Source organism: Anas platyrhynchos, chromosome 5, assembly GCF_047663525.1.
Source record: "Anas platyrhynchos isolate ZD024472 breed Pekin duck chromosome 5, IASCAAS_PekinDuck_T2T, whole genome shotgun sequence".
NCBI lineage: Eukaryota > Metazoa > Chordata > Aves > Anseriformes > Anatidae > Anas > Anas platyrhynchos.
In genome coordinates, this window is record NC_092591.1 from 23197517 (window position 1) to 23222471 (window position 24955).

At 49.8% G+C, this 24955-nt stretch overlaps 1 protein-coding gene and 1 long non-coding RNA gene across 2 annotated transcripts; one reads left to right on the plus strand and one right to left on the minus strand.

Moving 5' to 3' along the window:
* Positions 1 to 9255: 9255 nt before the first annotated feature.
* Positions 9256 to 12007, minus strand: LOC140002597 (uncharacterized). Its single transcript, XR_011809583.1, has 2 exons — positions 11868 to 12007; positions 9256 to 10427 (listed from the first exon to the last, which is right to left on the minus strand). It is a non-coding gene; the product is annotated as an uncharacterized lncRNA (long non-coding RNA).
* On the plus strand, positions 11848 to 18953 carry ZDHHC22 (zDHHC palmitoyltransferase 22). Its single transcript, XM_005013876.6, has 2 exons — positions 11848 to 12737; positions 16963 to 18953. Exons 1-2 carry the CDS (start codon positions 12176 to 12178, stop codon positions 17226 to 17228), a joined length of 828 nt encoding a protein of 275 aa, XP_005013933.1. The 5' UTR covers positions 11848 to 12175; the 3' UTR covers positions 17229 to 18953.
* Positions 18954 to 24955: the final 6002 nt, after the last annotated feature.

Below are 24955 nucleotides of genomic sequence, written 5' to 3' on the forward strand. Positions count from 1 at the left end.
GTAAATGAGACCTGTGTCCCCCAGCCGTGACTCCAAGGAGCTACCACAGCCCGAACAGCATGAGTAACGCGTCAGGGACCAGCCAAAAAAAACAAGGGCTGCCATCTCTCTGTCTCCTTCAGCTCCAGCGACACGCAGGGGGTGAAGTCACTCTGCTCGCCCGCTCGCCCTGACACGCCAGCGCCAGTCCTACAGCATCAGCGGGGCCCTGGGTGAAACCCTGACCCCTGAGCAGAGCTGGCGAACCTGAGCAGGGATGGTGAGGTGCCCTGCTCCCAAGTGAATGAACACCAGCTCCCCTCCCTTGGTCCATCAGGGGGACCATGGGCAGAGGTGACCGTCACCCACGGGGCACCCCATGTGTGTGCATTACAGTGGGGTTTCTCACCACGCCGTGGGGCAGGCAGAGGAGCCCTGCACACAGGGCTGGGTTAGCGCGCCCTCTGCACAGCCCTGGATGTGGCCCCAGGCTTCCTTGCCTGCAGGCTGTTTTGAGGACAGAATTACCTGTTTCCTGGGAGATGTATATTTTTTTCTCATTACATTATGTTCATGCTTTGAAAGCAGGAACGAGTTCATTCTCATCCCTGTGCCCAGTGGGGGGTCATCCCCCAGGCAGAGGGGGAAGCTCACACCTGAGGAGATTAAACCTGCGATGATGCAGAGATGTTGGGTGGTTCTCCTGCGGCTGGCACAGCACCACAGCCCTTCAGTGCTCACCTCCATCACAGCCACAAGCGCTCAGCATTTCTTCAAACTGGGCCCCAGACACCCAGAAGATGATGTCCGAGCAGTTCAGTAACCACACAAGGGAAAAGCAGGCAACCCCCCGCTTAGGGCAGCCCCTGGGATGGAGGCAGAGGCTGCTCCCCAGCCTCTCCCCAGCCTTTTCCCTTCCTAGCTGCTTGCCACCTCCCGAAACACCTCCTGGCTGCGGTAGCTAAGGAAACAAGGCTCCTGCAGGCAGCAGCTTCTTTTATTGGGTACCAGCACTGCAGCCCTGGAGCACTCCCAGGGAGCTGTGATGGCCACCCCAGGGCTGTGGCAGTGCCACCCCCATTTTACAGCCTGGGTGGGGGCCTCCGGGCTGCCCCGTGCTGCACCCAGAGCCTAAACACAGCTCAGCATCCCCCACCTGTACCCCCCGGCGGTCACAGCAGCCACCTCCGCCGCGTTAATTAAGGAAGTTAATTTCTTAATTTTCAAGTGCTCACCCTGGGCCTTGGCAGGGCTGTTTGAAGGCAGCTTTCTGTGGGTAATAGCAGAGAAATGGGGGCCACAGCTGCTAAGATGGGAAATCATCTCTCCCACCTCTGGCTCCCTCGCGGTTTGCTGTGTGCATGCTTGTAATTTCAAATCTGCCTCAAACATCACCCGCCACCCAGGCTGCATGACCAGGCACTAATCAGTTACATTAAAATATGCTAATTGGCTCTTCACAATTGCTGGCCTGGCGGGACAGAGCGGCTCGATGCTCACAGACATGGTGTTTCTCCACTGCTCCAGACCTTCTTTTTTTGGCTGGCTGGGGGACGTGAGGTGTTCCCAAGGTGCTGCCCACCACCCCAAGCCCCACACCAACAGGCAGCATGGCTCAGCACAGGCAGCTCAAATTGTCCAAGCCACTGCTGTGGTTTGAACACAACTCCTTGTCTTGACAGGTGTCACTCAGCCCCCTGCTCCCAGCCAGTGCTGCCTCCAGCAGTTCCTCTCAGGGGTCCCCACCTGCTCCCGTGTCCCCACAGGCAGCTGGTGTAGCTTCTTGCCCAGGACCTTCCCCTCTCCACCCCAGCATCCTGCCCCTCACCAAATGTTCCTCTTCTTTCTCCCCAGATCCTGCCAGAGTCGGCTCTGAAAGCGCAGGGTGTGTGTACTGCCTGCTTGTGGCTCCGTCGATGTGTGCAGATGGGAAGCTGGGTCCATTCATTCTATGGAAAAAAAAAAAATCTCTCTCTTATGCATGTGTGTGGAAGAGAGAAATAAAATGCATACTTAGCTATATGGAGCTTGCAGAGAGGTAAGCAGAATTTCCTGAAATGAAGATCATAGATCAGAGTCAAATCTTTCCTGCAAATGTAAGGGAAACAACCCCCCTGCGTCAGGAGGAACTGCTGGTAATTTCTGGTGGACTAGAAGAAGATCCACTCTGAGTACTTGACCTTCTTAATCAGGAAATGGCATTTGCGATGATGCTTCAAGCAATGAGAGATTGATTGCGAAGATACCAGGGAAAAGCGGTGGTAGTTTTAATGAGAATGTCAATGGATTAGGGGGGAAAGATGTGAGCTGACAGCCTGAGCTGGGAAAGCCAGCGAGGAAGATGCACATCACGTAATGAACCATATTAGCACTCGGGCTGAAGGCAGAGCTCTGCATGCAGGATGTGTCCCTGCGCACATGCCTGGCTTGCCCAGGAGCACGTGGCAGACACAGCACACTGATGTGCTCCCCGGCTACACCAAGCTGCCAGCCGCACAGCTAGCTACTGCACAGCAGCACGGTCCTTTCCGAGGGTCATTAACTCTAAACAGGCTGTCTCATACACGAAACACTCCACAAAACCATCTTTGCTAACTGTCTTGTGGGCCTTTTCCTCCATGGACAGAATAGAATCAGAATGAAAAAAGAGCACAAGAAAATACAAAGAGAGGGCTAGCCAAGGTCAGGAAGGGGATTGTGCGGACTGGTATTGTGGTTCTGGATGTAGCTGGCTGCAAATGCATTGAGAAGAGCCTAAGAGAGCAGCAGGATGCCCCTCCTGAAGTGTCCTGTCCTGCTCAAGGCTTCCTGCACAAGCAAACACCCAGTTTTGGAAAGAGATCGGGAAGCCCTGTAAAATTTGGGCACCCACAGCTCCTTGCAGCTCCCCTGCATGCTGTGTGGGGGGCACCACGTCTCCTCCCAGCCGTGCCGACCCAGCCACCAGCCACCTCCACCCTCTGAGTGCTTGAGCCCTATTCATCAACTAGGAATTATTGGTTAGTTTCCCTGCTTATACTGGTTTTACTGTGTGTATAATTTATCATCAACTTCATTCCTAATGAGCCTTACACCTCCTTTCTCCCCCAGCTCCTTCCCATGGGCACCGAAATGAAGCCACCACCAGGAAGAGGCAATGTGGTGTCTGTCAGGCTGGAGTTACACCAGGAAAGCACGGGGATGTCTCTGCATAGCTGAAACTGGAAGGGAAACGTGGGTGGGTGCCGTGCTATTAATGGCTAGCAATGCCACCCCGCGATAAAAACACTGCCGCTGCTGGTGGACGCAGCCTGGTGATAAACCCACAGCCCTACTTCGGGACTCTTGCAGGCCAAACAGGCTGGGAGATGTTCTGCTCCCAAAGCACTTCCTTGGAGAGGCTTAAAAATGCCAGGAGCTGACTGAAGGGGCTCGAGGTCTCCACCTCTGCCTTGCCCAGGGAATCTCCCCCAAGCTCTCCAGCTGGGCGCACGGGCTGTGTAAGGGGCCAAGAAAAGCCGTGAAGTGAAGCAAAAGCTTGGGAAGCTCCTGGATGGAGCAGATTTAGCCGTGTTGGGACAAAGGGCAAGTGCTGCAGCCAGTGCTGCGGGTAAAATCGCATCTGGTGCAGCTTCTGTCCTCCTGCGGGCAGGATGGCGAGGTCCTCACCATTAGCGACCTGGGGAGGCGTGTGGGGGGGGCTTGCTTATAGCCACTGACCCAATCTGCTGCCCAGTTGCCTTGTCCCCCTCCCAGCACCGTGCCCAGCCCGTGCCAGCCCCCGAGGAGGTGGCGTTTCGCTGCGAGCTGGCAGCGGGGGCTCGGCGGGCCCCCAGCACCACCTACCGGCCTCCCCGGGCCCCTGCGCGGAGCGGGGGGCTCCGCTTCGGACGCCTGGGTGCCGGCTGTGCGCGCCCCAAATCCGCCGGGCAGGAGCCTGGGAGAGTTGCCCTTGAAACGTGGCCGCCAGCCTGACCTTGAGCTTCGTCGAAGCAGCGCTAAGGGCTTCCTTTGATACCAGACACATCAGGTGGTTCTCGGTATCAAGGCAGATCTCCAGGACAAGATGCTGTTGATCACGGTTAGGGACAGAGAGGTGCCCAGAGGTGGGGATGGGCAGAAGGCTGACACTTCAACCCACTCAGGGGTGCTGCAGGAACCCCTTCCAGTGGGCACTGGGCTGGGGGGGATAACAGCCCTTCCTCTGCACCACATCCAGTGCTTAAATGTGTGCTCAGAAAGCCAAGTGCTCCTCCTGCACCTGCCGGAGTTTGAGCCCAGAGCCTTTGATACGAAGCCATCAGTGGCCTGGGGCAGGAGCAGCCCCTTCACAGGACACACGGGGACAGGGCAGGGCAGTGGGCAGGATGGCGTTTGACTTGGTCAGCAGGTGGCTGCAGGTCTGGCTCAGCCCCTGGTGCTGTGAGTGCATTTTAGGCAGTGAATCCCAAATGGAAAAGGCACACCCTGGAGCGGGCAGAAATTAAGCAGGGAGAACCTGGCCCTCCATACAGCGAGTGTTCACTGAAAATCATCGCCACCTGCACGGTAGCTGGGGTAGTGGCTAGGAAGAATGCAATTATATCCAGGGCATGCAGCGCACTAGGTGACAGCTAGCATTTTTGCAGAGCCAAAGTCATTTAGGGACTGCTCTCACAGACGTGCTGGAGGAGCATCTTCATGGCCGGGCAGCAGCCGTGCGGCAGCAGGGAGGGAGATCGCTTCTCCCAGAACACCGCTGCGGCAGGCAGGAGGATTAATCCAAGTCTATTTTCTGGAATTGATTTAACACTGTGTTCATTTATCTGCAGCTCTTGCTGAAACATTTCATATTTCAGATCTGATTTCACTGTTTCCAGGGCTGAAAGGCTTGCTTCTCCAGGGAGCAGCAGTTCTGCAAGAGAACAACAAGTAGGAGCCCTGGGGAAGCAGCAACAGGGAAGGAATATTTTATCTTTAGTAACTGGTCATTTCCATTTTGGAGGCAGCGAAAGAAGAACCATCTGGTGGGTGCTGAATATTCACTACGTAAACAGTGACTTGGTTATGAATATGTGCATGTGTGATTGTTATTTATTATTTATAGGATTCCCTAGGTGTGCCTGACACTTCACAAGCAGGAATGAAGACAAGGGCTCCTGCACCTGGATGTGCACAACACAGATGTGACTCAGTGCTCGGCAGCAGCAGACTGTGGCACAGGAGGGCCAGGCAGCTGGCTGCAGGGGGGGAAGAAAGATGCCGCCCCTGCAAAGGGCAGAGCACAACTTCTGGAGCAGCAACTGCTCCTGCTAACAGCAGATTGCTCAAGATGGCCACCAAATTCATGCCAGTTAATTTGGGTTTGAATTCTCTCCTGCAATTAAAGGCATTTATGGGTGTATTTTTGTTTGTTTGCTTGCTTTTTGTTTTCAATTCACTATTTTTTAGGAGCTGTTCTTCCAGGTCTGGGAATGACCCAGCACAAAGGCAGCTTGGCCAGCCACCTCTCCTTGCTGCAGTATTCACCTGGGGAGGGGACCACCAACTAGGCTTGAGCTTTATTACTCAGGAGCTTCAAATCAGTCAGCTTAAACAAAAGGAGACATTTTATTGTGCTCTTTTCCTGCTATCCTGCTAGACAAAGTATCTCGAAAGCAACAAAAAGATTCCTGTGGAGGCCCAGGGGGACACCTTGTTGTCAGGGTATAATGTCTGGTACTGAACAGTGCTGGGATGATGGGGATTCAAGAGCACCCGACACTTGCAGAGGATGCTCAGAGCTTTGCAGGAAGAAATTCCCACAGCACTGTCCCCTTCTCTTGTCCTTCCTTTTGCCTGCCCCTATTTTTTTTTCACTGCCCAAGCTTTTTCTACATTTTTTTCCCTTTATTAAAGCATTCAGGCATTTACCTGGTGCTGAGCAGCATTGTGTGCAGGGTTTATGAAGGGATTTTATGAAGGGGTCGGTTGCAGGCACCTGCAGGAAGGACCTCGAGTCCCTTATGGAGCACTCCCTGGTCCATTATGGGGATAGGGCCTGGGGGCACCTGCAGGTCCAGTGGGATGGAGGAGTGAGTGCACTACCACCAGGCAAGTCAGTGCCTATTCCTTCCCCTGGGACAACAGCCACAAGCTCATGCCTTAAAATGCAGTGCTTGCTGCCCAAATATCATCAATACTTTCTCTGCCTGCTGGCATACTGAACTTTACTGGAGTGCAAAAGTTTGTTTCCCAACACCACCAGGGAGCAACAAATAAACCAAATGATGATTTTTGCAACAGCTTTCCTTACACATCGGGATGTATCATACATCGTGACAGTACCCTTGTTTCAAAGGGGCCAGGTACCATTGCCTGGGCCAGCTAGAGCAGCCAAGTGCCCAGATTATCATCAAAAACACAATATTACAACCCACCAGAACCTCGCTGGCTGCGCAGCCTTTCTCCTCTGCTCCCCTGGGAAAGATACTTAGATATATCTATGACTATGGAAATGAGGGAGATAGTCTAGGAACAGCAGGGAGACAGACGTGTAAGGACTTTCACATGGGATGAGACAGTGTCAGTGAATGCTCTGATTTTTTGTGGCAAGAGCTTTGTATTCTTCAATGAGTGTGAGGTTGTCACTGCTAGCACCAGAGGAATGTGACCATTGTCACGTCATGCAGAGTATGAAGAAGCAAAGGAGCTAATGTTTTGAAGAATGGCTTGTCCTTGTACCTTCAGCACCAAGACCCGTTTAAACCCCGTGGGTTAGAAGACAGCAGCTGACACATCTCAGAAAGCAGTCATTTTTTTTCCTTGCCTAAATATATCCTTGGTGCTCGCACTGCTCAGGCTGCCTGAGCTGTGGACTTTGTGGCACAAGTGACAAATGTGCTGTGGGTTGCTGTTCAGACATTCGGAAGGTGGGGTTTGCTCAACAGACATAAAACTTCTATTACAGTCTATTCAACAGTACATTCTTCATTTGCAGACAATTGACCCTTTGTCAATAACCCTTTTACTCTGCCTTCTTAAGTGCTGGGAATCCATTTGCTGTAGGGTGTTGTCTCAGGAGGAGGTGGTGATCAAGCACTTTTGAAAGACTGGGGATCTAGATGCATTTTTTTCTTCCTTTCCCTTTCTCCTCTTCATTCACATGGATTATTGGCCTGAAAATGTCTCTTTCAAATACAAAGATACAGCAAGCCATGGGTATGTCTTTAGGTGGCAGCTTATTTGCTCATTTACTTTAGAAATGTCTGGATCAGTTTCCAATGTATGGCACTATCTGAATCATAAGATGTCTCTGCCTAAATGCCTTGCACAATCAGGCATTACCTCCCGGCTTACTTTTACACTGAATCATAAGCTGGGAGGTTTGTAGCGAGAAAACAACAGCTGAATTAACCTGGGGAAAGCTTGGCACGCAGAGGCAGGAAGCATGGCTGTGTGAAAACCCCTCTCTTTCTCAACGTCGTCCTTGAAGAAAGGAGAAGGGGAGGGCAGGTGAAGATTGCCCAGATGGGAGCTGAAAAAAGAGGTTCAGCAGAAGTGCTCAAGTCATAATTTCAGATACAGCATGCGCTTGACAGGGTGTTAAAGTCATGACCATCTGTCAGCTGCTTAGTTACCGTCTCTTCCCTTGTTAATAAGTGTCCTCCTCGCTGAAATCCCCAGCACAACTGATGCAGCACAACTGGCAATCTAGATCAAAATGATTAAAACCCGGCTATGGAAACCTACACTGTCAAGCTGCCCGACTTCAGGGCTGGCTGCCCCCAGCTCTCAGACACAACACCCCGGGTCCTTCAGGCTCCGTCAGAGTTTTCCAAAACACAACCCAACAGGGAAGACTGAGGGAATAAGGAGCTTGGTATTAGCTTCTTAATTCAGGGAGTTCAGGTCCATCCTGACACCCTCAGCAGTACAGCCAAGAGCTGAGCGAGGAAAGGACCGAGCCCCCTCTTTCTCTCAGTGTTCAAGTTGCCACCTAGACAGATCCGAAGCTGGTCGGCATAAAAGCATTCAGCCCTGCTGCCAACCATGCTGTATTTGTTTTAGTGCTAGATTGAAGACATCAGGCCTCTCCTGCTACATTTAATGACCATTCAACTTTACCTAACCGAAGAGGAAACCTCTCCAGACATTGCAGGCATTCACATCTTGAAAGTTAACTAACTGGAAAAGGAGAAGAAAAAAAAAAAAAGAAAAAAAAAAAGCCCACAAGAACTTGAAAAGGTTTATATTTAAATGATAATTTAAAGCAAGCACCATTGGGTTCACCACAGAGAGCATTCATTTCTTCCAAACTATCACAGCAAATAGCAGATATTAACTTGCTCATTTTAGAGAAAAATCACCATCAGGCTGCAACTTGAATGCTAAACTAATGGGGCTGTCTGAAGCGATGCACTTTTTGAGATGGAAGAAATGATACATAATTTGGGATGCAATTTAAAGCGAGACCTTGAAAGAAGTTAAGTAAGGTGTATCAGAGCACGGAACTGACTGGAACTGCATTTTATTTTGCTTAAAAAGGCTGAGCACAAGGAACCAGGGGACCCGGGGACCAAGCCACCAAGACGTTCATCTGCCAGTCATCGTGACCAAGTGTAGCCCAAGTTATTGAGCTGGAAGATGAAAACACCAGCCAGCTGACAACTGCACAGATTCTGCCAGTGGCCTCCCACCCCACTTGCTCAAGGGGAATATTGGGAAAAGGTCCATGCCAGAGAAACCCCCTCCAGACACATGGGCAGCAGGGGAGAGCGGAGAGCTGAGACTCAGCAGCATTAGGGCTGGGGCTGCAGTGTGCTGTGCCAGTTTCTGGAGAACATCCGCACAGCTGGTAATAACAACAACACTTTGTTCTTACAGGTGTTCCTCATGCTCGCTTGTCAAGGTTTTCCAGAGACAGGCATGTAGCTTGATCCCTACGCTACTGGAAATACAGGAAAGTCCTAACGCAGGGCTGGCATGATTTATCTGCAGCTGAAAGCAGGATGGGGAAGCACTCCATCTCCTGGGTCTGTCTCCCCAGAGAAGGAATAAGGAGCTAACATTTCTGAGTGTCACACATCCAAGCTCTCTCATGACGCTGATTTCACAGCAGAAAAAAAAAATCAAATTCCTGCAGCAAATGTTGCTACTTTTTAATGCTTGCTCCAGATTAACTACTGTTCTCATTATTCACTTACTCCTTGTGCTAATCTCCTTATTTACTGATCTCTCTCTTATGCATACACATCCACGTGAATAGGCAAATTCATTCCCAGACAACCGCTCCCCCATCCTGCCAACATCTCATCATATCAACACAACAGCACTGAATGAGGATTTTTTTTTTTTACTATATTCTAAAATATGAAGCCAGTATTTTGACAGTGACAAATCATAAGCAGCAATTTGCAGGAGCATTTTAATGAGAACGTGGGGGATAAACTGCTTCACCATTTTTCTATTCCAGTGCAAAGCAGGTTTCTTTTCTTCTTTTCTTTTCTTTTCTTTTCTTTTCTTTTCTTTTCTTTTCTTTTCTTTTCTTTTCTTTTCTTTTCTTTTCTTTTCTTTTCTTTTCTTTTCTTTTCTTTTCTTTTCTTTTCTTTTCTTTTCTTTTCTTTTCTTTTCTTTTCTTTTCTTTTCTTTCTTTTTTCTTTTCTTTTCTATTTTCTTTTTTTTCTTTTCTGTTCTCTCTTCTCTTCTCTTCTCTTCTCTTCTCTTCTCTTCTCTTCTCTTCTCTTCTCTTCTCTTCTCTTCTCTTCTCTTCTCTTCTCTTCTCTTCTCTTCTCTTCTCTTCTCTTCTCTTCTCTTCTCTTCTCTTCTCTTCTCTTCTCTTCTCTTCTCTTCTCTCTATTCTCCTCTTCACTTCACCACCTTTTCCTTCCTTCCTTCCTTCCTTCCTTCCTTCCTTCCTTCCTTCCTTCCTTCCTTCCTTCCTTCCTTCCTTCCTTCCTTCCTTCCTTCCTTCCTTCCTTCCTTCCTTCCTTCCTTCCTTCCTTCCTTCCTTCCTTCCTTCCTTCCTTCCTTCCTTCTCCCCTTTGTCTGCAGCTTATTATGCTCCCTATACAGGGAAGATTAATTGCTTTCATGAGATGCAGTCCCTTCAGTCTAAGAGCTTTTCATTACATGAAAAGATTTCTGTGGTGGTTTTATTATTTTATTATTATTATTATTTTGATGTAAGCTGTTAAAATATGGAGAAAACACTGCCTAATTATTGAAAGATAAAATCCTGGCTGGGTCACGTATCTTTATTGCAAGGCTCACTCTACTTTAAATTGATGAGCTGAGGGAATATTGGAGGATTTTTATTCTCAGTAGTCGTGACAGGAGAATGAGGGAGGTGGGAGTGAGAGCTAGATCGTTTCGGAGCAGCTTTACCTCCAGATCTGCCGAAGGTGTCTCTTAGCTGCTTGTCACTGCAGAGCCGGTGCTACAGGCTTGGTTTGCACTTGCCTTTCTTATTGCCACCGTTTTTCTCAGAAATGTTGAATTGTGAAAGTTATCTGGTGGAAAAAAAATATTTCTGATACAGGCCCCTTGAACTTGGTTGCTGCCACCGACCCGATGCTGTTGCACGTGCAGGAGACAAACACAGCCCCTCTCTCCTCCAGGTCTTAGACAATGCAACACGAAGCACGTTTTAATTTTGCTCTCTATATTCAGGCAAAGGGGGAGTCTCTCCTGGGGAAGCAGAGCCTGTTACTGGGTGTGCTGAGGGGTCGGCCAGTAAGCCTAGGACCTACGATTTGTCTAAAGCCACCTTTTTTTTTGACTTTTGACCAGTGCAGAGCCTGGCTGTCTCCAGAAATGTTGTCTGCAGCCCCGCTGCCCTCTTCGCTCCCCTTCCCCTGCCTCGGGCGGCTCTTCTGAGCTGGCAGCCGGGGCTGCTCCCCCCCGGAGCTGCTGGCTGCAGCGTGTGGGTGTGCGGGAGAGCGAGGGGCTGTGCACAGCGCCCGTGGAGACGGCACCGGGGCTGCGTGGGTGGGCACAGGGGGCCGAGGGCACGCAGCTGCCGGAGGGAAATACGTGTCTGCCCCGCTGCCACCAGCACCGTGCCACCCCAAGCCTTGCCTGGCAGCCACCCTGCTCGGTGAGGGGGGGTCCCGCAAACCCAGGCAGGCCTCGGACCCGCGGGGACACCCCCCTGCCCCCCGAATTTCCCCTTGTTTCAGGTGCTGGCTCCAGCTGGGGGGCACCGGGGGAGGGAGCCCGGAGCCGGTGGGGCTGGACGGGGGGCGGCGGGGACCCGGGGGGGACACGGAGGGGGGACAAGGGGCAGGGGCGGCTGCCGCGGGGGGCTCGGCGTGGCCGGGGGCGGTGGCGGCGGCTCCGGGGGTGCCAGACAGCTTCGCCGGGGACAAGGGGACCGCAAGGTGGCGGCGTGCGGCGGGTGCCAGCCCCCCCCCGGGCCGCCGGGGCTCTGCAGACCCCTGGGGCAGGCGGCGGGGGGTGCCGGGGGTGCCGGGCTGGCTCCGCGCTGCCCCCGGTCCCCGGCCTTTCCTGCCTCCGCGGGGTGCCGGCTGAGCCCCGGGGGACCGGGGGAGCGATGGGAGAGTCCCGGGGAGCCCCGGGGAGCCCCGGGGGGGGGCCGGGAAGCCGCCGGAGATGCTCCGTGCCCGGCCGGAGCCGAGGCTGCGGCTGCGGGGCCGCCCCGGCTCGGTAGCCCAGCGCCGCAGGTTGCAGCCGGGCGGCACTTGCCCAGCTGTTGGGAGCGTTTTCTAATTTCGTGCAGAGCAGGGCAGCGGTCAGAGAGGTAATCTGTAGATCCGTGGCTTTAAAGGATAAATTAGAGCATCGGATTTGATCCGTATTGCAGTGGATTAGAGCAACCTCTCCCCCCTCCCCTTCTTCTCCTCCCCCCCCCCCCCCAACCCTCCCCTCCCGGCTCACTCCCCCCTCCTCCAGCACCACCTTTTTTCCTCTCATGCAATACCAAAACTGACCCTGCCTGGCAGAGGGACTCTGCTCGGCGAGCAGGCACACGGAGCCGCCGGCTCTGCCCCTCCGGCCCCCGCAGCCCACCGGGGCCGGGGAGCGGCCGCCGCCCGGGGGCTGCCCGGGGGTGCCCGGGGGCTGCCCGCTGGTCCCGGGGCCGCGGGGAGGCGGCGAGGGAGAGCTGCCCCCCCCCCAGGGGCATTTCCCGGAGCCGAGCGGGGCCGGGGAGCCGGCTGGAAATGGAAGGATGAAGTGTGCGGCCGGAGCGGTGATGTTCGTCCTCTCCTTGCTCTCCCCTGCAGGAACGTAATCCGCAATGCTAGTTCTCAGGTTGCTCAATGTTGTTGCTCCAGCCTACTTCTTGTGCATCTCCCTAGTGACCTTCGTCCTCCAGATCTTTCTCTTCATCCCCAGCATGTTCAGAGACCCTTCCACCACCCCACTTTTCTCTCCTGCTCTGCTGCATGGGGCCCTCTTCCTCTTCCTCTCAGCTAATGCCCTGGGCAACTACGTCCTGGTGATCCAGAGCTCCCCCGAGGACTCGGGCAAGGGCTTAAACTTGGGCGAAGGAGCCGAAGTGGTGGCGGACTGGCTGGCTGGAAGCAGGTCCCCTGGCTCAGCCCTGCCCAGCACTCACTTCTGTAGACTGTGTGCCAGAGTCACCCAGAGGCATGACCACCACTGTTTCTTCACAGGGAACTGCATCGGGAGCAGGAACATGCGGAACTTCATCATGTTCTGCCTCTACACCTCCCTGGCTTGCCTCGACTCCCTGGTGGCAGGCATGGCTTACATTTCTGCGGCACTCTCCATGTCCTTCGCAAGCCCGCTGGCCTTCCTCACCCTTCTGCCTCACTCCATCAGCCAGTTCTTCTCAGGTAAGGAGGTGGGAGCAGGGCCCCGGGGCAGGGGGACGTGCTCTTTCCCTGGTGGCTGTGTGTGGGGCTGCTAGAGGGGGGAATGGGCGCGTGGGAGAACTGCCTGTGTTCAGCAAACCCCTCTTAGCGGCTAGGGACACTTTGCACAGGACTGTGTTTTGAAATAGAGGCTGGGACCCACTCTAGGGTACAGCTGCAGCCCTGTTTGTAATGGGTTAGATGCTGAAAAACACCCCAAAAACAGCTGGCCGGTGATGGAATAGGGCTGTCTGTTGTCCAGGGAGCGTTGCATTGAGACAGAGGAGGGAGATTTCACTCATTGCAGGTACTGTAGGTGAGGGGAACCTTCTGCCTGTCCTACAGGCGGAGGTGGTGGGTCTGTGGGTTTTCACAGCCTGCAAGTCTGAAGATCCCCCATATCCCAGCAGAGATATTCCCATTCTCTCCATCCAGGTTCACACCCTCACTCCATTCACCGTCACCCATCTCCTGTCTCCCTTCAGCACAAACTTGCTGAGACCTTGCCGTCTTCCCAGTGCGGAGAATTTGGGTTCAGGCAAGAGACCAAGTGGGGAGTTTATAAATGTGATGTGATCAGCTATCTCTTTCTTGAGCTTAGGCTGGGACACAGCTCCAGAGAGAACCAGGAGAAATCCTCTCTGCCTGTTCTCTGGAAGAGCTCTGCAGCCAAAGCAAAACTCTTTTCCTTTCACCATCCCTTACCCTCCTTCTCCTCCTGATTTCCCCTCTCTTCCTGCCCTCCTGTGAATTTCCCCAAGCCTCCCCCTTCCTCCTCCTGATTCTGCTCCCATAACTCTTCCCGTGCTCTCCCAGCCTCATCTCTCCACCTGTCAACGTGTCCCCAAACTCTCCAACCTCCTCCCTTTCTCTGCCCAAACCTAAGAGCTAGATAAAACCCGAGCTGGGAGAAGCGACTCCGCAGACAGCGTAGACTGTTATTCTGTCCCGAAAGTGACAGCAGAAAAATGTCATTTTCCCCCACACGCAGCTCATGCCTAGCACACTCAGATCAGCTTTCGTTAGCCTAAAATAGGTACTCCATATATTTTAGCCTTGCAGATTCAGCCGAGCTCAGTAAGAAGGGCCCCGAGTCTGTTTTGGCTCATGCACCACCACCAGAAGTGTTGATTATGATCTGAGTGTGGGATCTCCATTGCTGGTGGTACAAGAGCCAGAGAAGCCCCAGCTTGCTTTTTGGATTCCAGGCTGGGTTTGCAGGGTTGCCGCCTGAAAACAAACAAATATCTCTCTACTTGGCAAATGAGCAGATTTGTCATGGTAATCACCGAGAGACAATAAACACGAAATCCTGCCATGACATTTTTATGGAGTCATTTTTCCAAGTAGAAGAATTTTTGTGAATAATGTTAGCTTCGGTAACATTAAAAACACTGGGCATGATTTTCCCCAGTGCCTAAGCTCTGCTCGGCACATCAGTCTGGAAGGGGGAGCAGGGATGTGGGAGGAGATTATCAAGGAATTAGTTCTCTCTCCCTGATTCTCTGGGCTCATCTGCACCGAGCTGGGTCCTGGCGTGTGTCTGAAGAGCCACTGAAGTGCCCCAGCCCTGGTGTCAGCAATTGCAGTGCCAACAGCATGTTGGCAGTGTTTGAGTGGGACACGACAGGGCAGGGAGCTTGGATGCCCTCAAGAGGCACCAGCACCCAGATCCCACACAATTTCTGCCTCGGCCAGGGTGAGAGCATGCAGCAATACACAGGCAAGTGGTGTCTTGGCTCCTGGGAAGGAAGGGCCCTCTGGGTTCCCCCCAGCACATTCAACAAAATAAATTTTGTTTGAATGAATTTCAGGAAAAAGAAGCCAGGGAGGATTGTCCACGTAGTCTTTCTCTTATGCAGCTAACATAACTTATGGGTTGTGGTAGGATCCAAACGGAGCATTGCTATAACAAAGAAAAAACTTTACCTTTCCTCTTCTCCAGCGTGCCCTTGACACTAGGGAAGAGGGAAAGAGGACCAAAGGTGAGTCTGCTGGTCTTGTGTCAACTGAGTGATCCCTGCTTCCATGCTGGGAAAATTTTCACTTGGCTTGTTCTGCCTAGACTGTGCTCAGGCATGAAATTCAGAGTCTGACCCAGAGTCTATAATTTCAGCTTGTGATTCAGCTTTTCTGGCAAAGATAATGTATGGCAATAAGCTCGAGATCACATCAGGTCAGTTAGAGCAAAAGTGAATCCAAGACTAAAATGGACCATGGTGAGAAGGGACAAATGGAGAGTACTTTTGTAAATACAGGTCAGATTGGAGCCACAAAGAAATGCTTTCTGTGGGCAACCTGAAAACCAGGTTAAAAAATTCACATATCTGGAAAATATGGCTGAGGTATGCTTAATATTTGCAAGGGGAAAAACAAGGGTAATTACTTACTTGATGTTGAATTTCGGCAGCTCATAGAAATAAAGCTTACGGCTGTCTTCCAAAGGCTCTAAAGAAAATAGCTGTCTCTCTCTACATCCCATCTGAATGTCAGCTGCAGAAGGGAACACGTGCCTGTCACGCTCAGGTCCAGCAAAAGAAGGTCAGAGAAGCCCAAATTTGGCTCTGGACTTCCCATCTGATGCCCTAAGTGATTCCGACAGAATTGGTCTGAGGATTTGTCATCATCCTGGGGGGGGTTGTTCTCCCCGTGCCGTATTGCACACGAAGCCCACTGAGCTGAATGGGATCTAATGAGAAGGGAAAGATGACTCTGCATTTAGAATGAAAATTGAATGACTCCGGTGCCTTTTTCAAGTGAGAACAATCTCTGACAGCTCGAGGCTGTAGTCAGTGTCCTTACGAATCATCCTCAGAGGGGCCTGCTGGCCGAGCCCAAAGTGTGAGCGCCTGTCACGGGTCAGCCCCAGCCGCTCGCTGCCCACACTGCCAGCTGGAGAGGCCGGGATTCATGGACCACAGAGCCAGGTGACACCACCTACCATGGCCTTCTGTGTAAGAGAAGCAAGAGGTGCCTATCCAGGCCCCTGTTACTGAATTAAAACCCAAAGCAGCCGTGCACACCTCCCCTGGCACGCAGTCCCTTTTCCAGCAGCACGTCTCTCCTGGGAACACGGGGGGACTCGCGCCGGCGTGGGGTGAGCTCTGGTCACCCACGCTCCTCCAGAGGGAAGGCAGCAGGCAGCAGCTTTTTCATTTTTAACCTCAAGGGAACCAGAGAGATAATACCAGCTATTTGTTCACGTAGTGACACATATTTCGTTTCCTTTGTGTGCCTGTGTGCAAATACGGGTGTTTAATAATATATCAATATACACAAAATATGTGTGTACTCAGTCATATGCACACAGAGAGAATATTATTTCAATGGGTTTAGATCTGCCTACACACCAAAAGGTCACTTGGTGATAACTGCTATTATACTTATTTTCCAGAAGGAGCTCTAAAATCATTGCCGAGGAAAGGGCCCACAGAATATTTTTATATAAATACATTCAGCATAAACACACACAACAAAAACCGTTGAATTAAGAGTTTTAGGTCTACAAAATATTTCGAGCATTCTGGCAGCAGCTTTAAAAAAAAGGAATTTGGATAGCATTTTGAAGTTTTCTGTTTCAGTTTCTTGTGTTCATATGCAAACTGCATTTGCACGATGGTAGGAAAGTCATTACTGATTTTTTTTTAATCATCTTATGTATTATGTATATATATATTATATATAGAATAGGTAGGTAGATAGATAGATTGTACGTAGGTATGGTGATGAACTCCAAATCATTCTGTCTAGTATTGACGCACACAGTAAGGCTTCTGGAAGCATCTACTTGCTGTAGGACCCACGTCTCCCTTCAAAAGGAATCTAGGCTTTCCAGATTCCCTCTGATCAGCAGGCAGACCCCTAAATAATTTAATCATTCTTCAAAATAGAGCTGAATTCTTATAAAATGCTTTTCACTTCTGGCTGAGTTTGCCCCTGCAATCCAGATCCTCACGTTAACAGCAAAGGGAGAAGTCTACAGAGACCGTCACTATTTTAGTACTTCCCCGGTGGGGTTCATTGAATAAAGGCACTACAAAGAAAACAATTTTGTGTAGTTAGAGTAACCACCCTGCCTTTCTCCTAACTCGCCACCGGTACAGCTGCTAAATAGGGCCAGCCAGCTTCTCGGGGCTGCGTGTGACTCTGACACGTGAGGGGTGCCTAAAGCCTTTCTTTGACGCTTTCCCTGCCTCTTGGTCCGCAGGCGCTCTCCTCAGCTCTGAGATGTTTGTCATCCTCATGCTCTACCTCTGGCTCGGGATCGGACTGGCCTGTGCCGGCTTCTGCTGCCACCAGATGCTGCTGATCTTACGGGGGCAGACGCGGTACCAGGTGCGGAAAGGGGTGGTGGTGAGAGCCCGGCCCTGGAGGGAGAACCTGCGGGAGGTCTTCGGCAAGAGGTGGCTGCTAGGACTTCTCATCCCCGTGCTGAATGTGGGAAGCGACTACCGTAGGCAGAAAGGGAAATAACCCTGCATGCACGCACCCCATGTGGGTGACACCTCCCCTGCTCTCCCCCTGCCTGCGGGATCCCCAAGGAGCTGGGCCACCCCATCCCTCGGCACTGCGGCCTCCGTGGGAGGAAGGGGCTGGCAATCAGGCAGAATCAGCTCAGCGTATTAACACAGAGATCACAAACCACGTAGATGAAGAGATACCGCAGCTTAGTAGCCCCATCACTGCACCTGCGAACGTGGCAACAGGCTTTGAACTCGCAGAGAAGCCGGCCAGGCCCCCCCACGGCTCCCCAGCCCCCTCAGCCACCATGTGTGCCCCCCGACAGGCCGTAAGGGAGCTTTCAGAGGGCCTGGGCTGCTGTGGGAGCTGCACAAACAGCCTCTGCTCCTCGGGACGGGCTTGCAGGGTGCCTTCGGCTCTGCCAAACTTGAGGTAACTTCCCAGCACTGAGAGGCCTTTCCTGACAGAGCTGCGGTGCGGTCGAGCCACCACAGGAGCAGGTGAGGCACCAGGCTATGGCAGCGTGAAAACCTTCTCCCCACAGGCTAGGAAAGCAGGAGGAAAATAGAGAGAAATCCAGCATTTCTCCACTTCTGCCTTGACCTGCTCCCTGCACAGCCCGTGCCAGGACTGCAGCTCTGCTGCCTGCTGTCAGCACTCCCGTGCCTGGGGACGCGGCCCAGGCCAGGCTGCCCTCCTGGCAGGGAGCAGCGAGCAGATAAATCAGCCTCAGGCAGAGAGGTGCAGGGGGAGGAAACCGCCAAGGTGAAAAGAAAGGCAGTGTCTGGGAAGCCGTATGTATCATCAGGCTGTGTGTGTGAGGGAGAAAGGGAACCGCACGCCTGGTGAGGTGCTGGGGTGCCAGGAGCCCTCCGGGTGCGCCTGAGCCCCCTGAGCCATTAGTGCTGTGAGGAGCACAACATCCCAGAGGACAGGGAGGTTTTCCAGCTGATCAGCATGCTTCACCTTGCACTAAAACAAAAAAAAGAAAAAATTTACCTCAGACATCCCTGCCACACCGTATTTACCGGCTCTCCAGGGCAATTCTCTCGCATTGCTGCAGAGGGGTAAATTCATCCATGTTATAACTCCATTAAGGAGGTTAATGGAATTACTACAGGGATTAATCAGCCTAATGTGTCAGTTGTTTTCCAGCTGCAGCAACAGCCCCCGAGATCAGTGCTGAGATCCTATGCTAATAGGTGCCTTAAGAAAGGATGCCACGACTCCTCCACCAGGATCGTAGCGCTGGACTGACTGCCCAGCAGCTGCAACAAGAAGCCACTGTTTTGGTAAAACCCATCAAGTTATGTGGGCTGGGTAGGAATATGTTGCTTCTCTTTAATAAGCTGGGGAGTATGCTGATAAGCCGTGAAAAATGTGTTTTCCTTCCTCCAAAATGCTCTCAATGCATCCCAGATAGAGGAGCGCACCTGCTCGTGTTCCTGCATTTCTCACGAGCCACAGCAGAGGCACGCAGTCCTATAGGCTTCGTAACCTTCCTTCACTGCTTCGCACTTGCATACACGTCCAGATCAATAACAAACAAAGTCTGTTGTGATGAGCAGAATAACCATGAAAATATACTGAAAAAAAAAACAAACCCTAGCTGGGTAATTAAAACTTGTAGTATATAAGCCCTGCCACACTGTGTGTTCGCATGAATGCACCGTTGTTTCCATGTGTAATATGCTGTATTTTCACTAACAGTGAACAATAAAAAGCGTTTTGACTTTTTATGGTAGCTGTATCGTGCTTTTTAACAGTTCATTAGATGTCTTTGTACATGGCAGTAGCCACGTTTGTCACCACATACACAAACGCTTTGAAGGAAAAAAGTCAGGATTTTCTTATTGGTTTGCCAATAATTCATCATATGATTTTAGACAAGTCCTTTCATCCTTTCTACTTTAATGTAATGACCCAATCTAAAAATGCATCTAACAAGCAACTTGGAGACCCATTCTAATTGCTATTTATAAATTACACTACAAACCTCAATGGAAAGCTACAGGAAAATTAAGGTATTATCGTTGCCCACAAACAGCATCTCTAAGTAAATTATTCCTTATTGGTAAGGTGGCATCAAGGTGAGCAGACAGTCACCTTGTCGCTGGAAGCTGAGCCAGCACTTGGTGCCACGCACCTCGCCTTGGACAGCCTCCAGGATTATTCTCGTTCCCCAGACCGGTTGATGCAACTTCTTTTTCAGATATTTCTCAAGGCAACAGGCTCCCAAGATTTCAGCCAGCAGCTTCCTCCCATCAGCACAAATTATGTTTTGACATCCTTGCCCTCTGCTGTTGGCACTTGATTGATGCTGCAGTTTGGGCAGCTTGTGGCACTCGGAGCTGCTGCCTCGGGGGGAGAGGGGGGTGAGCTATTTGGGGGCTGCACGCTAAGACCAGCTCACGGTTTTGGTGGGACACCTGCAAGGACAGCCCCCATGAAGGCAACAATGTTAGCTGTCCGTGAAGCCTGCTACCTCTTCACACCAGTACTGGGTTAGAGCTGTCTGCCCTCACCGCAAAGTCTCGCTCCTTGCTGAAGCCCAGAGGGATCCCAATTCAGCAGCCACAGCACGGTTCTCTGAAATTATTCTTCACCCAATTATGCTTCCCCAGGAATATTCAGACACCTGTGCTCCTGACTGCAAATCAGTGTCGCCATTTCGTGCAGCTGAACACTTCCTCTGCAGCAGGCAGCTGGGTTTCAGCAGCAGCGGTGGGACTTGCCAATGTATGCAACCTTTACAGTTATGATCCTCTGGGATGAAATAGCTATAAAAATATAACCTTACAGTGACCCTGCGTATTGGCTTATTTGTCTGTTCATTCCTAGCTGTGTGCACTGCCCTGTTTGGGGCAGAGCAGTAGTTCTGCAGGAACAGCTGAAAGAAAGCAGCTCTTTATCTATCCAGCTGCCCTGACATCCCTTCCCACTCATACATGTGCATTCTCTTGTAGAAATCCTTGGGAAGAAAATGTAACAGCTCAACAGCTCCAAACAGAACCTTTGCTCTTAGCTATGAATTAGTAAATGAAGGTTTAGCTTGATGGCAATGTCACAAATTCTTGGCTAAATATGCTTGATGGCTCTAAAGTTTTGCAAGGGTAAAAAATACGTTTCCCATTTTCTGTGCTTAGAGACACGTTACTTATCATTTGCATTTTATTAAATATCGGCTGCAATAGCAAAAATATTTCAGAACGTGATTTCTTGTGACAATGCCTAAATACTTCTAACATTTTTTAAAATAAAACATTTCATGATTTTCTGGGCTTTGGAAAATCAGGTGAACATCAGTTCTTCTCTGGTAATGCTAACTGTTGAAGGAAAAGCTCCCTGTTGCCTAAGTCCTTGCCCCAGAAACTTATGCTGAAAGGCTTGTCTATTTTAAGTGTGGCTATCTGAAAAAAGAAGTGCCACCTCTAAGGCCTCAGGATCCTTTGCAATGACAATGTAAAGCAAACTGAGGAATGAAAATGTGAAGTTAACCAGTAAAAGGCTGTTCTTACATACAGTGAGAATCTCATACAAAATAAGAAGTAGGCAGCGCTCCTTTTCATACCACAGTACTGGGCAGTCCTCAAGGCCTGCATGCAAAAAGGCTTCGTTGGATATATTCAGAGAGTACAGAGTTAAAATATGAAGAGTCCCAAGTAATAAGGCACAGGAAAGATATGAGAAAAGGTGGTGTGAAACAGCATTTATCATCTTTAAGAAATAGCAAACTCAAGGGAGATGATCACAGTCTAAAAATACTTGCAAGGAGACAGAATAAATGAATGAAGAGACTCATTAGCTGTAAGAAGATAGCTGGAGGAGGACGGACAGTCCTGGAGTGAGGGAAAGAAAAGCCAAGGTCAGAGATGAGGGCAGCTATCTTTGTAACAGTCGGTGGAGAGCAATCAGAGAAAGTGGCCCCGGCGAGAGCAGAAGTGATTTTGTGTTGGTAGGGAAGATGCACTGACGTCCAGGAGGTGGTAGGAGGTATGGCAACACAATTCAAGTTATCTTCATTGACTGTTGACTGAAAGGACGCAGAGAAAGCCCAGCCTGAGAAATCTAATTTTTAATCACTTTTACGAAATGAACAAACAAACAAACAACAACAAAACAAAACTCAAAGCCCTAGCAGAGCTGAAAGAGTTTTTCTCAGTTGAATGACAAATGATGCTACAAGCATGTGCCCAATGGGTAGAAGTCATAAGTAGCAAGGGGAGAATCTATGCACTAGCAGTTCTCTTCAAGTTATTTAGAGACTGGTTGGAGTAGAGCAATGACTTGTTCAATATAAATAAAGGGAGAAGAAAACATAAAACATACATGGAATCTCTGTGCCCTTCTAGATATTTAAATTGATTGGATCACAATGTCAAGCATCACATTCACAAACAGCAAGATCTTCTCTAATAGCTGTGTCCCCAAATGTGGGTTCTCTGCTTTTCAACTTCTTTTCCAGAGAGCCAGGGAATAAAGAGCCCTTGGAGTTTATCCCAGAAGTCAGCAAATACAGACCAGTAAGTGCTTCTGACCTCTTATGGAATTGTCCAGCCAGCTTCCTCATCTTCACTACACAATGCAGGGGTTGGATTTGGGTGCTGTAGGGGCTTAACCCAGCACCATGCAGCCATTCGCTCACCCCACAATGGGATAGGGGAGAGAATTGGGGGAGGAAAAAAAAAAAAAAGAAAAGAAAAAAAAGGGTAAAAACTCAAAGGAAAACAATGATAAAAGAATATCCAAAGCAAGTGATTCACAATGCAATTAGTCACCACATGCTGACCGATGCCCAGCCAAACCCCAATCAGCAACACACACAACAACCCCACCACCAACCTGCCTCCCACACCTTCATTGTTCAGCATGACGCTTTATGGTGTAGGACATCCTCGTGGTAAGTCTGAGCCTCCTGTCCTGTTTGTGTCCCCTCCACCTCCTTGTGCACCCCCAGCCTCCCCACTGGCAGGGTGGTGTGAGAAGCCAAAAAGCCCTTGGCTCTGCATGAGCACTGCTCTGCAAGAACTAAAACATCGGCATGTTATCAGCATTATTCTCATCCTAAATCCAAAACACAGCACCATGCCAGCTACTAGGAATAAAATTAACTCTAGCTGAGCCAAAACCAGGACAGGTGCCCTTTGGGATCTAACTGCAAGCAACACTGGCACTTTTTCAGGCCGGTCCCATGTCCTTTAAGACCTTTGGAGTCAGCATCTCGTAGTCTCCCCACACATTTATAAATAAAAAACACAAGTTCTCAAGTACCAGTGTCAAGCACTTTGCACAGGGCCTCATTTAACATGTTGGCAGGCACCTTAACAGTAGTTCCAGAGCCGATATAAATTAAAACCACGAGGAGCAGACTGCATCCGCTTACTTTAAAAGGGGCAAAGGGGTGGATGGCAGCAGTCAGCTCAGCGTGTACAAGAAAAGACTCACCTTCTGATCAACGAGGATGGGAAAGTTTCATTCGTCTGCTACTGATTTTCTTGACATTGCTGTTGATCTACCTTAATCTTGAATAGTTATCAACCTGCTTTTCCCATGATTGGTGTGTATTCAAAGGCTATTGGGAAAGCACAGCTTCTGACATATTATTCAGTTGTTTTGCTCAGCCTCTCTCTGCCACCAGTCATTCCCAGATTCAGGTTATTATCATGCCTGGCTGGAAGGTTTCCATTGGATGTCAGGTCAGTCTTTCAGCTGCTTATGTTAGATAAGTGGTGAAGACTTGAACCTACCTATTATCAGACTGCTGAAAATGCATCGATTGATTTGCCATCATGGTGCCATTAAAAATCTGATATCTGCACGGGGGTTAACGCAGTGGACCCCAAGTGAGTGTCCTGCGAGTTAATCAAATGCTGAATGCAGCCCTGTGACGGAGGCTGTTATCAAGGAATGATGTTATTTGTCATCCAAAACTGCTGGAGACCACAGAGGAGCCTTAGGATCTGTGACAGAAAAACAAGGGACAAACCCAGCATCATCAGACAGGACTCCTGATGGTTTATGATTGCTGGGAGGAAACTGTTGGCCAAGAAAAAGTCAAGCAGGTCCAGAAGGTCCAGATGCTAAGAAAGGTGCTTTGAGAAAAAGTCAAAGACTACTGAGCACTTGTTGCTAAGATTGATGTTTTGAGCAATGGAAGTTCCTTCAAGACTTGGAAAACTGTGGCTACCAGCTATATAGTTCATGGAGATCTAGCATCTCTTGTAAAACCTCTGGAAACAAAGCTCCATTAACTTCTGGATAAAAACAACAAAAAAGCTCTTACATTTCTAATGTAAGAGCCATAAGGAGAGGTGAAATTTCAAATCAAACTATAAGATCCAGTTTCTGGTTCCCAGAACTGGAGCATATTCCAGGTGCATGATTTCAGCCTAACACCACCTTGGAGCACCCCATTACTTCAGGTAAGTCGTGCAATCTGTAGAGATTTCAGAAATTTGTCAGTGCAAACAATGCAGCTGGCAGGCACAGTCAGCCTGGGCAAGCCACTGTCCTGCAAGAGATGCCATCAGCTTAGGAGTTTCACTGTCTGGGCTGTCAACTGCACACTGAAAGCCTCTTAGCTCAGGCAAGGATCTTCCATGTATCTCAGAAGCTTTCTGTCAGATCCAGGTTTGGCATAGAAGAACTTCTGTAGTCAGTTCGGAGGCAAATAGCTCTCCCCTTGACAATCTCTCTTTGGCTCTGTGTACTGACTACTCGTTTTGAACTAATTTGGTGAAAACTGGTCCAGCATTTCAGAAAACATATGAAGATGATCTTAAAACAAACAAAAAAATACAATAAGCCTTTTCCATGGTGCTCTGATGCAGTGAAGACATGGAATACTATATTCAGCTCTGCCCTCACTAGTCAAACCAGATGGTGTTCACAGAAAAGCCATAAACGATTAAGAAGCTGAGAAATAGATTTGCAAGAGGAAAAAAGGGGTTATATTTGCCTAGCTTTGCATAACTATGGCCAAAGTGGATGTGAGGAAAATGTGGCAACCATCCATCCAACCTGGAGGGTTGGAGAAATAGTTCTTGTGGGATAAGCAGACACTACCTAGAAACAGAGTTCAACTCAGTAAAAGGAAATGACTTTAACATTTCAGGAAATATTTCCAAACAGCAGTTCTTCCACTGCTAACCTTTAGAAAAAGCTTATGTTGGAGAAGATAGACTCTGTGTCTAGGGAGCTGCGGAATTGAACAGGATTAAAAAAGGCACAATGAAAAGAGAAAAACCTGCTGCTGCAAAATAGTGATGAAAAAAGAGAAAGAGAAACTCCCACTTTTTACCCAGACAGTAGCTCAAGCTTAAGTCAAGAGGGGCTCGGTACTGATCATAGTCACCTGGGATTCGTTTATATTATTATGACCTTTTTCTGTTCTGGGTAGTGCTTCTTGCCATCTCAGCTGGGTTCCAAATATTTATTAGTACCAGAGTGCTTTACTCAATTGAAGTAACATGAAATACAAATAGTTGTGCAAATAATTATATATAAGTGGGATGTGTTGAAAGAAGCACAAAACAGGATTTTGGTCTTTTCGTAAACATGGGATTAAAGCACGTGATTCCCATATGGCTTCTGTTTGTAAATGCTACGACTGACAGGCAGCAGCGAACTTCACCATTTTATAACCCTAAAGTTGTTATCTGTACAGTGATGATCTTCCTCAGCATTTCATTAGGACTAAAAGAACCCAAACTGCTCGTTTTTAGCCTCTCATACTCATC

What these genes read in the sequence shown, in the direction of transcription:
- ZDHHC22 (XM_005013876.6), top strand. Translation starts at nt 12,176, where the DNA reads ATGCTAGTTCTCAGGTTGCTCAATGTTGTTGCTCCAGCCTACTTCTTG. An exon ending in CATCAGCCAGTTCTTCTCAG is followed by an intron (nt 12,738 to 16,962) that starts GTAAGGAGGTGG and finishes CTTGGTCCGCAG; the next exon opens with GCGCTCTCCTCAGCTCTGAG.